The sequence below is a fragment of the Notechis scutatus genome, chromosome 9, assembly GCF_049901735.1.
Source record: "Notechis scutatus isolate UNSWTSFEM ecotype Mainland chromosome 9, rNotScu1.2, whole genome shotgun sequence".
Classification (NCBI taxonomy): domain Eukaryota; kingdom Metazoa; phylum Chordata; class Lepidosauria; order Squamata; family Elapidae; genus Notechis; species Notechis scutatus.
The window spans coordinates 3,927,398-3,941,993 of NC_142017.1; the positions used below are offsets into that span (position 1 = coordinate 3,927,398).

General features: G+C 44.6%; 1 protein-coding gene across 1 annotated transcript; it reads right to left on the reverse strand.

Annotated features, from left to right (window-relative positions):
• Window positions 1-1,731: 1,731 nt before the first annotated feature.
• Window positions 1,732-14,144, reverse strand: IRX6 (iroquois homeobox 6). Its single transcript, XM_087971439.1, has 7 exons — window positions 13,931-14,144; window positions 10,673-10,933; window positions 8,934-9,043; window positions 7,524-7,831; window positions 6,177-6,800; window positions 4,050-4,167; window positions 1,732-3,092 (listed from the first exon to the last, which is right to left on the reverse strand). The coding sequence occupies exons 1-6, from the start codon at window positions 13,973-13,975 to the stop codon at window positions 4,055-4,057; spliced, it is 1,461 nt and encodes a 486-aa protein (XP_087827565.1). The 5' UTR covers window positions 13,976-14,144; the 3' UTR covers window positions 1,732-3,092; window positions 4,050-4,054.
• Window positions 14,145-14,596: the final 452 nt, after the last annotated feature.

Consider the following 14,596-nt stretch of genomic DNA (forward strand, 5'->3'; position numbering starts at 1 on the left):
ATGAACAATTATTCTTTAAATATTACTCTGTTCTGGAATGGAAGGGCAGTTCACAAATGCCTGTAGATAAACTTCCAAATGTACCACTGTCAACTCAAGAAAGTTTTCAATGCCATGGTTGTGTTCTAACTTCAGACATTATCAAATCCATGCTACTGAGGATTGATAGTCCATCATGTCTCTTTTCTTTGCCAAGGTCCAAGAGACACTCAGCAAACCCACAGAGCATAAATATTTCTGCTTGTTGTTTTACTTATCTGGTAAATGCATTAAAATGTAGATGTATCTATGTGTGTTCCAGGATGCACTTTCAAAACAGCTGACAACTATATGGGAAAAAAAAATACAGCCACTGTTGAAATAATCTATAAAACAGACATTATTCGGGGAGTCAGGGTCCAATTTCAATTACAGATAGTCCTTGAGTTACAATTTATTTAATGACCATTCAAAGAATACTATAAAAGACAAAGGAAACTCTTGAATGGAGGTTGGCTGTATGGATTAACTCACCCTCAGGTGTATCACTTTTAATTTTTGTTGAATTACATGTAGCTCCCTTTTGGCAAATTGGATCAAGGATTCTGTCCCAAAAGTGCTTTTTCAAAAGGCAACTGGACTTTCCTTGTTTTTCCTTGAAGACATTTCACTTCTCACCCAAGAAGCTTCTCCAGTTCTTCCTTCAGAGCTGAAGAAGCTTCTTGGACGAGAAGCGAAACACCATCAAGGAAAAACCAAGAAAGTCCAGTTGCCTTTTGAAAAAGCACCTTAAAAAAGCACCATGACCTGGATATACTTAGAATCTCCATAAATAGTGAGGACTCTGGTACAAAGGTTAGTACTCCAGATATGCTAATTCCCATTTCAAATAATGCAGCCATGTTTGATCAGCCATTTCAACCTCTGTTCATACAAAATGTGTCTCGTGGAAAAGCTTCATTCACAGGGCTATAAATTATCCTGGATGTGGAAATCAAATGCACACACACTTAAGAATCTTCCTTTAATATTTGGATGCCGCTAACCTGAAGGTGTGGACTTTTAACCCCTCTCCAATCCTGGTATTTCTTCCACTATTCCACTTTTTCCTCTCCTGCTCCTTTCCTGATCCATGTATCAGTCTCTATTCAATAACCAAGATCCAGCCTGCTGATTTATGAAAGCAGGATCCATTGGATAATATTGATCACAAATGACACATGGGCAAAATGTTGACCTCGGTGAACTTGGGGGAAAGTTAGTTGTGGGTTGATCTGCAGATGACCTCTTAATTAGCACAGTGATTAAATTATGGGCCTTGCTTGCAATGAGTCCAGGAACAAAGGCTCCATTCTTCTCTGGGTTTAAGCTCTATTTATTTGTCTGCCCAAAGAGTGCTTGGTGACACTTTTAATTAAGGAGAAAGAATGCCGAGTGATAGACTCCTTTCTGTCTCAACTTTGTCAGAGGCAATAATGCCCTTTTAACTAAACTGGGATGATGACCTACTAAGAATGTCCTACTTTATCCCTTCCTCGCCTTAAAGGAAATGTTGTTGCTCTGTTAACAAGCCAAGCAGATATTCACAGAAGAAACTTTCATGCCAATTGGGATGAGTTATCCATAGAGAATGCACTGAGACTGGTTGAATAAGAGATCCAGTCCAGAAAGTGTAAGGTTGTGAGACTGTCATGCCACGATTCCCAATCTACTTTGCTCACCACCATTTGCCTTTGGACCTTTCTAGAGTCTAGACCTTTATTGGAGCAGGTTGATGACTTTGGAGCTGTCCATGGTATCAGAGTCAGGCTCATGTCCTTTTTTTAACTCTGGCCTCAACGTTCTAAGGTTTAGAGGGATGTAAAACTCCAAAAAGAGTACCAAACTATTGAAATCAATTAAGTGGAATCCAGATTTGTGATGAGTGGCTAACCATGGGTTGCTCCAGTCCTTGAATAAATTCTGGAAGTCTCTATCATGGCTAGGGAGGAAAAAAGAAAAATGGACAGATGGATGGACAGATAGAAAGGCAGATAGATAGATGGATGGACAGTGGGACAGCCAGAGAGACAGACAGAGGAACTTAACTTAGTGGAATGTGTGAACCCAGCCACAATAAGAAAACCTGTTTTCTGATGCAAGTTCAATATACAAGCTGGATTTACCTGACACAATAACTATGAGTGTACAATAAATATGATAGAGCCATGTGGACAGATAGTGGGAAAACATATCAATAGGGAAATTTCCCAAAACTGGATTTTACAATATTATATAAGAAACAAACTAAGAGAATGCAATCGGTATTGCCACAGTAATGAATCTCAATGAGCACTGTTTGTCTCCCTTCCTCCCTCCTCACTTTCTCTCTCACACATACACACACTCTCTCTTCCTGTCTCTTAAGTTTCATATTTTTCTTTGACAGCATTCGATGGTTGGATTTTTAATTCGAGAGTTTTAAAAATACCTCCTGTGATATCTTTGTACAAGGCAATAGTAAACAAATGTGCAGGTTGAACTAGAAAAGGACTTTCTTGAAGAAGCATGACACACAACACACTTAATTTAAAGATGGGGGGAAATAAGTATTCCCCCACAAAAAAGTCTGAAGACCTGATGGAAGGATGTTAACTCCCACACATCCTGTACATATTTGGGATATGAAAAAGAAGAAAAAAGAAAGAAAGAGGTTGATTCAATAACCACATTGTTAGTTTCCATTATACAGAGAACAACACAGATCTACAATAGAAGCCAAAGTCTCTCCAAAATCCAAAATACATTGGCAGAAGTTTACCAGAGAGTCATAGTTCAATTAATGTAGTTTGATGACAAACTTAGTGCATGAGAGATGCTCATATAACATAGCAAAAATGTCCCAATGCATGTTTTCTGATTGGCCTTGTGATAGTAAAAGTTGTGTTTCGTAAGGTTATCTCTTCCCTTCCTCTGACATGAGAAGCTGTAACAGTCATTCATGCTCTGAAGAGCACCAAGAAAGAGAAAAACAAAGAGAGGATTCACATTGGAGATAACGGGTGTCTTCCCTGGAATCCTGATGATTCCATAACTTCTTGAGAAGTTCAAGTAACCTGGTGGTTTTCAATAACCTGAAAGAGAGAATTTCAGAATCTCATTAGCCAAAGTAAAAGCCTGGTAAAGTATCTCTGATAAAGTATCCCCCACCTTGATCATTTAGTAAAGAAACTATCAGGACCAATCTACTGGTAGACAGCAGATGGTCTTCTTAAATGTATTGATAGGAAGGCAGACAGAGTTGAATTTGGATATTGAACAAATGTGATGTTCAAATACCAGGTCGTTACTGGTATGACTTCCACTACATTAACTTTTGCATGACAATTACAGACAATGCCAGTTGGTTGAAATTTGGCTTCATTTTGTTTTTTCATGTTAAAATACAAGGAACAATGTGGAGCATTCTGTTAGATTATCTGAAATGTCTCTTCTTAAATTTTAGTTGCTTCTCTGGTCATTTGTGAATTAAACAAAACCACTACAGAAGAATAGACTAAACAAAAAAAATATATGTAGACTTTGCCTGGGTACTGGATTAGACTGTTATAAATGTTCCTATCGCTTGCTAATGTCCATTTTTAGACCCTTGAATGTTCTTTTAAAGAAAAAACACTTTGTTGAAAGAAATAACAGATTGAATCCCATCATTTGCTTTTTGATTCTTGTACTCTTTTCTTGGTTAAGTTGACTTGGTTTCTCTTTCCTGTTTTTTCATGATTTCATGAAATCTTCCCCAAACCCTCAATTTCAGGATGAGAATGAGCCCACTAATAGCATTTTCTGACCAAAATAAAGACAGAGGGAAAGCACAAATTACAAACATATTTCCCTTTATTAAAATAGCAACTCATAACAAAACAGCTCCACAGCATATGGGATGCTGGATGCTCCAGACTTAGATGAAGAATTCTTTCAGACTCCAAATGTTGCTGCCAACACAGCCAGTGATCAAGGATGTTGGGAATTGGTTCAATCTCTGGTACTTCACAAGTCATTTCTCCATTCAACACAACAGCATAATGACTCACTTTTTTCACCTCTTCAGCACTGGCCTGAAAGCTGTTCGGAGTTTCTCTTTATGTTGGCTGAGACAAACATCAGTCAAGTCTAGAGAACTTTGAGCAGCCCGTATGCTTCTCCGAAATCCTGTCATAAGAGAGAAACGAAAACTTCTTTCACCTTTGGATGAAAATGGCTCACACAAAAAAATCCTAGGCTATGCTCAAAGTCGCTTTGGCTTACAGAGCCCATCCTTGAACAGAAGAACCTTGAATTCACACAAATATGTATTAATTAGATTAATTAGAGACGCGGTGGCTCAGTGGCTAAGACGCTGAGCTTGTCGATCAGAAAGGTCGGCAGTTTGAGGGTTCGAATCCCTAGAGCTGCATAATGGAGTGAGCTCCCGTTCTTTGTCCCAGCTTCTGCCAACCTAGCAGTTTGAAAGCACGTTAAAAAAAATGAAAGTAGAAAAATAGGGACCCCTTTGGTGGGAAGGGAACAGTGTTCCATGAGCCTTTAGCATTTAGTCCTACCAGTCACATGGAACCTTCCCACCAAAGGGGTCCCTATTTTTCTACTTGCAGATAATTCCAAGCAGAGGGAAGCTTTGAGACAAGGCAAAGAAGATTGGTCAGTTTCTACCCATTTCTCTATAAGGCAATTTTCTGCTAGCAGTGAAGGTCTGATGAGATCTTTGGAACCAACTCATCTCAGTTTTGTCTGAGTGAATATTTCCCTCGTTGCATTCTACTATTAAAACCAGCCATAATGAAACATAACTAATTATTTTTATGAACTTGCTCTTGGATAGCCCAAAGGTGCTCTTTCAAGAGGCAGCTGGGCTTTCTGGTTTTTCTTTAAAGCTTCTCATCCAAGAAGCTTCTTCAGCTCTTAAAGCTGAAGGAGCTTGTTGGATGAGAAGTGAAATGTCTTTTAAAAAAACAAGGAAGTCCAGTTGCCTCTTGAAAAAGCACCTTTAGGACAACCATGACCTGGATGATGGAGCGTCACCATAGACATTTGTTCTTGGATATACTTCCTACTGCATCTCTAAACAATTTCCTCAAGAAGATCACATCTGTATATTGACTTGATCATTCCATCGCTCTAGAAACAGAGACCGAGTCTTTGGCCAAGACTCTCAATGAAGATCCACCATCGTATACCAGTATGATTGACTTCCCAGCCAAACAAGGTGATTCAGGATGGAAAGTGAAAAAATAAATAAACAGTGCATTTTTAAAAACGTACTTCAAAAATGGTGTCATGTTAGGAACAACTCAATGGAAGAATAAAAATAACAATAGAGATATCAGTACAATTTTGAATTAATTCCAATAAATTATACCCTATTACTCCAAGGTTTCTTTTAAAGTCTTAAAAGACTTTAAAAAAACCAAATACTTATTTGTTTTTGGTTTCATTATCTTTTTAGATAAATATACAAAAGATTTCTGAATAAGTATTTAAGCATTTTTTTGCTACTTTGTTTTTTTTTCTGGGCAAGATATAATAATATTACTGTTAATATTACAATAACAGCAAGTTATGTTTTTTTAAAAAAAATTAAAAGGCAAATCAGTTGCTTGCCCGATTTAAGAGGTGACATAACTGATTTGCTAATTATAAGCTGAAGCTTGTTCTTCCCACATCAGTCAACAGATTTAGTCAGATTTAACTTTGTGCAAGCCATCACATTACTCATGTACATTAGCCAATTTCACTGGAATTGTGGGTAAAGATAACACATTTCTGGATTAGACCCTAAGTGGGAGGTTTCTTCTCACCCATGATATTCCTCTATGCCAGGAATCTTCAAACTTGACAGCTTTAAGACTTGTGGACTTCAACTCCCAGAATTCCTCCTCCAGTCATGTTAGATTAGGAATTCTGGGAGTTGAAGTCCACAAGTCTTAAACTTGCCAAGTTTGAAGACCTTTGCTCTATGCAATTCCAAAGTTGACCTACAAAGCTTAAATTCCTGAGCCCCAGTTTCCAACTAAGCAGGATGGCCTATTTCCTTCATGCTGCCATAATTGAGAAGAGAATGCTAAACCCATAACTACTTCAGAGAATAGCTACATACGTGCTCCTGAGTTTAAGCATCTGTATTTAAAGACAGTCTGAAAATAAAACAAGATGTAAAGGCCAACCTTCTGTTCCTGTTGCATGCTGACATGTCTCCCCTAGCACAGGGTATGAAGCATAATTTAGTGCAATGGACTGTAGGTTAAAGGTTGAACTCTTAAAGATCTTAGCTGGAGGTGGTAGCTCTTCCAAGGCCTTGTCATGAATGGGTTGTGTTCTCACAAGTTTGCTCAGTGGCCTCGCTTCGCTGCAATGTCCATCAGTCCCTGAGCACCTTCCCCTGAGCACCAAACAATCGGGACTCTCTGTCCTTTGAGTAGGATGGCTGGTGGACCCCACAACCATGTTGGCTCCTGCTGTATGAGCTAGGGACCAGATGCGTGGCTTTTCTATAGTTTCATAGAGTTGGCCTTGAGTTGCAAGACTTCCTGCTACATTATTCTCCTTGTGGCCAAGAAAGTCCCCTATAATTGGTGAATGTTGCTTGGCACATGAAAAAGCATGAAAATGACTAGATGAGCTCCCAGTACAGCTGTTCTTCTCAGACTCAGTCAATGCCCTGCCAATTAGGGGGCCATCCTGATGCAGGTGCTTCAGCTCATCTCCAACCTTCATGTCTAGTTCCTCCTCATCCAAGTCTTCCAGATCACTCAGCTGCAGCTCCCTCTCTTCTTTGCAGATTTTGGGGTCTATGGTTCGAAATAAAAGGAATAAAGAACAGAAAACAGTCATCTTAAAGAGTTAATTAAGAGCAAGCCAAGTTGGTTTTATGTAGAGATGTCAGTAATTTGTTTTATTGGGAACTACCTCAAAATAATCTAAATGAAGTTGACATATTATCCTAAGTACTGATGTAGCTCAGGTACATCATCCCACCAAGAGGACAGGATAGCTTTTTACCCATAGAGATGGGAAACTGAGTCACAATACTTAAAAACAAAAGCTTACAATCAGATGAAGGTGACTGCAATTCAGGGTTGAAGGTAAATACCAGAGTGAAGGGCAAGCAAATAAATAAAAGATTCTCTTTAAAAATAACCCAGGATGGGATTTCTAAGTCAAGGCTGGGAACATGTGCCTTCCAGATGTTGGACAGCAAACTCCATCATCCTTACAGGGCTGTTCTGGCAAGGCCCGATGGGAGTTGAAATACACACAATTTAGGATATTCCACATTGCTTAACTATGAATTAACATAAGGACATCTGAATGTGGGAAAAGTCACAACTTCAGAGCTCTTGGAAAATTGTTGACCGCATCCATTCTTCTCTAGAACTTACAAAGCCATCTCCTTGGCTAGTGTAGAGTATAAAGGGCTGTACCTAAAGGACTTTAGGATGAGGCATTTCTTATATTATGTAATGAAAAATTATCTCCCATTTCTAAAAATGATACTGCTTTTCCATTCTTACCGTTGTCTTCATTATCACTGCCACAGTCTTCCCCGTTCCTTTTACTTCCCTCCCTCTGCTCATCTCCTGTTTTATTTTTAGGAGACCAGGTCATCTTGTTCTCCTTCTTGAGTCGCCGCCGGGCATTGGCGAACCAGGTGGAGACCTGGGTGAGGGTCATTTTAGTGATGATGGCCAGCATGATCTTCTCACCCTTAGTTGGGTAAGGATTTTTTCGATGTTCATATAACCATGCCTTGAGGGTGCTGGTCGTTTCTCGGGTGGCATTCTTGCGTCTGGATGAGTTGCTAAAGTCCACTGTTCCATACCTATCAGGTAGAAGAAAATGAGCTGAGATGACTTCTTCCAAGGCCAAAGCCACAAAGCTTCACAGACTATCCATAGAAACAAGGAAACTGTCAGGGGTGGGTTTCTACCGGTTCTGTCCACCTCTGCAGAACTGGTAGAGCAGCAGACATAGAACCGGTTCTATGTCTGCTGATGTTTTTGCCCACCCCCCAGCCCAGGCTCTTACCTGATCTTTATTTCCTGATTTTTCAACTTCAGCTGCCGAAGGAGGCACAGCTGCAGTTAAAAAAGCAGGAAAAGAGGGCTGTTTCAAAGGCTGCTTCTCTGCACCCAGAGTGCTGATGACGATTTACAGGCTCGCGGCTCCCAGTGTGCAGGGAAGCTCATAAATCCCGAACCGGTAGTTAACCCTGTCGTATCCCACTCCTGGAAACTGTCCCAAGTAATACAAGTCCTACAAAAGAAAGGGGTTTGCTTTCTGTTTATGTATTAGTTTCCTAACATCCTAATCAAGGAACCATCAAGAACACTCCCACCAATATTGACAGGGCAAGCCACAAGTGTAAAACAGAGAGCAAACTCTACCACTGATGATGTTACGTCGTTGGGTAATGAAACATCTGTAAGAAAACAACCAAGTTCAGAGAGTATCAAGGACCCCTTACTCCTCCTCCTCCTCCTCCTCCTCCTCCTCCTCCTCTTCAAACCTTCTAGCATTGATGATGTTACCTAGTTGGGTAAACATCTGCAAGAAAACAGATAGTATCAAGGACACCATAGTAGTTCTTCTTCTTCTTCTTCTTCTTCTTCTTCTTCTTCTTCTTCTTCTTCTTCTTCTTCTTCTTCTTCTTCTTCTTCTTCTTCTTCTTCTTCTTCTTCTTCTTCTTCTTCTTCTTCTTCTTCTTCTTCTTCTTCTTCTTCTTCTTCTTCTCCCTCTTCCTCCTCCTTCTCCTCCCTGCAAACCTCCCTCCCTTCTAACCCTGATGATGTTACCTAGCTGGGTAGTGAAACCTCTCCAAGAAAGCAACCAAGCTCAGAGAGCACCAAGGACCCAAAGCACTGACTTGTGAAGTGGGACCTGAACAGTGATATTGTGCCAGCTCTAAGTGCAGAACCTCTTACCTGTCATACTGCCCAAAGGAATGGTCATAAGAATAGTAGGCTGCTGCTGTTGGTTGAGCAATGCCTGCATGTAAAGCTGGTGAGCTGTCCTTCAAGTCATACTGAGAATTCTAGAAGGAGGGAAAACTAGGTCAAAGACTAAAAGTGGGCATCCGCCTCTTTTGTACTCCTGTCCACAAACTTCCAATGTAGAAAGCAGGTTCATATGTTGCACTCAGCTAGTTTGTGGGTTGTTTCATTTTTGGCTCCATGCCTAGCATGGAGGCAACAGTCATGGATTCTCAATTATTTAGGGTCCTGCAAATCTATTAAAACTTATTCAACTAATATTAAGCAAACCACGACTGAAGGTCATGGTGAAGTGAATCAAGGTTGAACATCACATATATCATGTTTGGACAGGGAGTTGGACTGGAAGACCTTCAATGTCCCTTCTGTGAATCTGTCAAGTATTACATGAGGACATGATGTCAATAAGTCTTCTCTTTATATCCCAGAATCTGGAGCTGCCATGTCTAATCACTTACTATAAAGGGTTGGTATCCCACTGAATTTAATGGGTCTTGAAAGGTTGCTTAGAATTGGGCCTTTGGAATAGGCAGGTGACTCAGGGCAGAGAGAGAGGAAGAGAGAGGGAGAGGGAGGGAGAGGGAGGGAGAGAGAGGGAGAGGGAGAGAGAGATGTTCTAGTTTTTTTCCCTTCTCCTCCTTCTCCTTCCCCACTCCCTTTCTATTAGTTTGCAAACAGGACATTATTCTCTTTTTGTTATTTTTATTTGAACTCTCTGGAACTGATTTTAAAAAGACATGGAGGAGAAGGAGGAGGAGGAGGAGGAGGAGGAGGAGGAGGAGGAGGAGGAGGAGGAGAAGAAGAGGAAGAAGAAGAAGAAGAAGAAGAAGAAGAAGAAGAAGAAGAAGAAGAAGAAGAAGAAGAAGAAGGAGAAGAAGAAGAGGAAGAAGAAGGAGGAGGAGGAGGAGGAGGAGGAGGAGGAGGAGAAGAGGAGGAGGAGAGGAGGAGGAGGAGAGGAGGAGGAGGAGGAGGAGGAGGAGGAGGAGGAGGAGAAGGAGATGTATAGGCCCTGCCTCCAAGCCACTTACAATCCAAAGTTATTAATAAAACTAGCAGGACACCTTAACTTCCCTAGATATCTGCAATATCATCTTCCATTCTTTGTGGTCTCTTTTTTCTTTTTTCTCCTCCAGGACTCAATAGATTTCCCTGAAGATAAATGTGGAATGAGATTGAAGCACCCTCTAGGTAAATAGATCTGATCCCTGTTTATTTGCCAGAAGGTCCCTCCCCCTCCCAAGGCAAATCCACCGTGAACCTCCAGGTCCCAAACGGGGTTGGGAGAAAGTTGAACGTGGCTTCCGAATCAAGGGCTATCAAAGGGGCAGCGTGGACTCTGTAGGCGACCCTCCGGATTTCGGTGAAACCTCTTCTCTTAAGATCCGCCACCCAAATTCTCGATTCCCCATAAATAATACCTGGCCTCTGAGCTGAGCCGTTTCACGAGAGAAGGCAGCCCTGAATCTCCCGAGACATCAATGCGGTGGAAACTAAAACAGGCTTGTTTTTAAGTAAACACCCATTTGGGAATCTTCCAAGTGGGAATCTAACTTTTCTCACCTCTTGGATTGAAGGGATCTAACACGACTGGACGCCTCCCCGGTCAACAGGGACTAGCGCCTTTCTTCTTCTAGCTAGCGACTCTTTGGCAGCGGGGAGGTCACACTCACCAGCGCGGTGTAGAAGCCGGAGGGGTCGGCGTTGTAAGGCAGGTAGTTGGCGTAGCCCGCGTTGGCCCCAGCGGCTGCGTAGGGCGAGCCGTAGATCCCCAGCGCCGCGTTGAGCTCCGTTCTGGATCCGGCCAGCAGTCGATTCTCGTAAGAAGAGCAACCGAGGGTCGCCGCCGTCTGGGAAGAGCCCGAGGAAACGTCGCAGGCAGCTCGGGAACCCGAGGTACAGCAAGTGGCGTTGGACGTGGCTGAGACGAAAATCTGCATGAGAAAGAGAGGAAGGAAAAAGAAGAAGAAGAAAAAGAAAAGGGGGGAGAGGGAGAGAGAGAGAGAAAGGAAAAGAGGCAAAGAAGGAAAGATCGACAAGAAAGAAGGGAGGGAGGGAGAGAGAGAACACAAGAGAGAAGTAAGGAGAGAGAAAGAAGGAAGGGAAGGAAGGAAGGAGAGAAGGAAGGGGAGGGGGAGGGAGGGAAAGAGAGAGAAAGGAAAAGAGAGAAAGAAGGAAGGGAAGGAAGGGAGGAAAGAAGGAAGGAAGGAGGAAGGAGGGGAGGGAGGAGGGAGAGAAAGGGAAAGGAAAAGAGGGAAAGAAGGAAAGATCGACAAGAAAGAAGGAGGGGGAGAGGGAGGGAGAGAAGGAGGAAGGAAGGAGGAGAGAGAGAGAACACAAGAGAGAAGTAAGGAGAGATAAAGCAAGAGAGAAAGAAGGAAGGGAAGGAAGGAGAGAAGGGAGGGAAGGAGGAGAAGAGAGAGAGAAAGAGAGAAAGAAGGAAGGAAGGAAGGAAGGAAGGAAGGAGGAGGGGAGGGAGGGAAAGAGAGAAAGAGAGGGAAAGAAGGAAAGATAGATAAGAAAGAAGGGAGAGGGGGGAAAGGGGGAAGGAATGGGAGCCAGAGAAAGAACAAGAGAGAAGGAAGGAAAGGAAGGAAAGGAAGGGAGGGAGGGAGAAAGGGGGAGAGAGAGAGAGAGAGAGAGAGAAGAAAGAAAGAAAGAAAGAAAGAAAGAAAGAAAGAAAGAAAGAAAGAAAGAAAGAAAAGAAAAGAAAAGAAAAGAAAAATTAAGTTTGGGATTAATTACAAAGACTTCGATGCTGGGACCCCTGATATCACCCCCCCACACACACACACACAGAGAAAAACAAAACAAAACAAAACGCCCTTCCAAATCAACGCAGAGCGATCCAGTTGGCCCCGAGAGCCTGCGAAGGGCGTGGGAACAAAAACAGCAAAAGAAGGTGGGAGAGAGGGGGAAAAAAACCACGCGGGTAAATCCGAAGTCGACCAACCAACCCCTCATTCCAAGAATTCCTGCTCGCTGCCCTGAATTACTCAGCGCTCCCAGCGCCCGGGCGGACTTGCCGCCCAGCTGAAGGGAGACACTTCAAAGACGCCACCCCTCCCTCCCTCCCTCCCTCCCACCCACCCACCCACCCACCCATTCCGCAAATTATACCAGCCAAACTCGGGGAGAGGGAGGGGGCAGGTTTACTCCGCGGAGGAACTTCTGGGAACCAGGCAGAGTAAGGCTGGGGGAGAGAGGGAAGGTTGCTTCAAATGGCAGAAGGGTGTAGAAAGGGATTAGAAAGAAAGAAAAAAGGGGGAAAGACCAGCATCAACCAAGAAGAAAAGAAAAAGGAAAGAAAGAAAAGAAAGAAAAGAAAGAAAAGAAAAGGGGAAAAATTGCTGTAGACTCAGGTGTGCAAATAATGGGCGTGGGATTCTTTGCCTATTTGCGTTCTTATATTCTTTGGGAATCTCGCTCTCCTAAGAAACCCACCAGGATCTCAGATTCCGGCCCGTTACCCCGAAATGGAGTCCCGTCCCGTCCCCCCCCGAGTCCTGGGGAATGTCCTGTTAATCTAGATTGGCGAGAGATCCCCGAAGGACTCCGGTTTCAAATCCGGAGTGACTCCGGGGCGAGCCGGAAAACTCGTTCCTAAAGTCACGCAACCTGCTCTCATCTTTCCGGCCAAATTTCTCCGCTCGCCCCCTTCGAAAGGTTTTCCTGATTTCTAAATTCGTCCCTCCGACGCCCCGCATGAAATAGCCAAACTCCCCCTTTTCCCAACCAATTGAAGGGGAGAAAGTGACCGATCCTTGATCTCTTTTGGCGCTGGCCGGTTTCGCTCTCCGGCTGATAAGGGGGTTTTAAAGGGGGCGACAGCCCATCCTTTCCCTGAGCCCCGTTTCCCAAATGGGGGCAGTTCGGCTTTCCCTTCATAGGGACAGGGAATCGCCGAGATGGGGAAGGATGGGGAAGCGGCGGAGGGCTGTCGATCCCAGTCCTATTGAAAGCAATGGAACTGGAGCAGGAGAAATGAACAAAAAAGGGGGGAGGGGAAGGGAGTCTCGTGTCCCAAAGCCTTCGGGATAAAGGGACATTGGGGTCCGGGGCGCACTTCCCCCCACCCCAGTTCGGTCTCTGATCCATGGTCCGGAAATGAAGGAAGGATTAAGTTATGGGGAAGGAAGGAAGGGAAGGAAGGGAGGGAGGGAGGGAGGGAGGGAGGATTAAGTTATGAGGAAGGAAAGGAAGGAAGGAAGGAAGGAAGGAAGGAAGGAAGGAAGGAAGGAAGGAAGGAAGGAAGGAAGGAAGGATTAAGTTATGAGGAAGGAAGGAGGGAGGGGAGGGGAGGGGAGGAAGGAAGGAAGGAAGGAAAGGAAGGAAGGAAGGAAGGAAGGAAGGGGGAGGCAAGGAAGAATTAAGTTATGAGGAAGGAAGGAAGGAAGGAAGGAAGGGGAGGGGAAGGAAGGAAGGAAGGATTAAGTTATGAGGGAGGGAGGGAGGGTGGGAGGAAGGAAGGAAGGGGGAGGGAAGGAAGAAGTAAGTTATGAGGAATGAAGGAAGGAAGGAAGGAAGGAAGGAAGGAAGGAAGGAAGGAAGGGGGAGGGAAGGAAGGAAGGAAGGAAGGATTAAGTTATGAGGGAGGGAGGGAGGGTGGGAGGAAGGAAGGGGGAGGGAAGGAAGAAGTAAGTTATGAGGAAGGAAGGAAGGAAGGAAGGAAGGAAGGAAGGAAGGAAGGAAGGAAGGAAGGAAGGAAGGAAGGAAGGAAGGAAGGGAGTTATCAGGAGACTGGAGCCTCTTCCTTGCAGTCGCTCGGAGTAGCTAACCGAAAAAAGCAAAATATGGACCTTTAAAAAAAAGACCCTTCCCCTTCAAAAGGTAAACGCTGGGTTCTAGAACCTGTAGCCCAAGAGGGGGACGCTTCCCCCCACATCCCCCCTCCCTCCCTCTTTCCCTCCCCGCCAAAGCGCCGGACTCACCTGCGAAGAAGCGCTGTAGGAATAACCAAACTGGGGGAAAGACATCGCGGCTGGCCGAGTTGGAGGCGCGTGTGCGCGCGCGGGTGACCAAATCCTGGCGTTTGGACCCGGAGTGAGACGGAGGAGCGGGAGGAGGAGGAGGAGGAGGAGGGTTGCCCACCTCCACACTCCCGGATTTCTCCCCTTTCCCTCCCCTTCCCCAAATCCTCCGGTCCTCCCTTTTCTCCTCCTGCCCCACCTTTCCACCCACCCACCCTCGTTCCATCCACTGCGCCTCTTAATGGGGAGGGGGGAGAGCAAGGGAAAGGGGGGGGAGAGAGAGAGAGATTTACGCTCCTTCGCTACACTTCGCTGCTCCGGATTATTGCAGGCTTCCCCCTCCCCCACCCGCGCGTCGGTGGCAACTGCGGGCGAGCGCCGGGCATCTACGGGGAGGGGGGGGGGCTTCCCAGCCGCCCCCCGAGGTGTTTCCCTCGCCCCCCTCTGCCCCCCTCGCTTCGTCTATGCAGGAGTAGAGGTGGGGAAGGCAGGAAGGAGAGGTTGAGGGGTGGCGGGGAAGAGAGAAAGGGAAAGAGGGAAAAATAAAGCAAGCCGCGGCTCCACACACCCCCACCCACACACACACCCGGCGCGGGGCAAAAGAGTTTGGGGGGGTGAGAGGGAGGC

Coding starts and splice junctions, on each gene's coding strand:
- IRX6 (XM_087971439.1), bottom strand. CDS start 13,975: ATGTCTTTCCCCCAGTTTGGTTATTCCTACAGCGCTTCTTCGCAG. Junction 9,044..10,672: donor CCGGCTTCTACACCGCGCTG/GTGAGTGTGACC, acceptor CCCTCCTTCTAG/AATTCTCAGTATGACTTGAA. Junction 7,832..8,933: donor TCCTTTGGGCAGTATGACAG/GTAAGAGGTTCT, acceptor TCTACCTGATAG/GTATGGAACAGTGGACTTTA.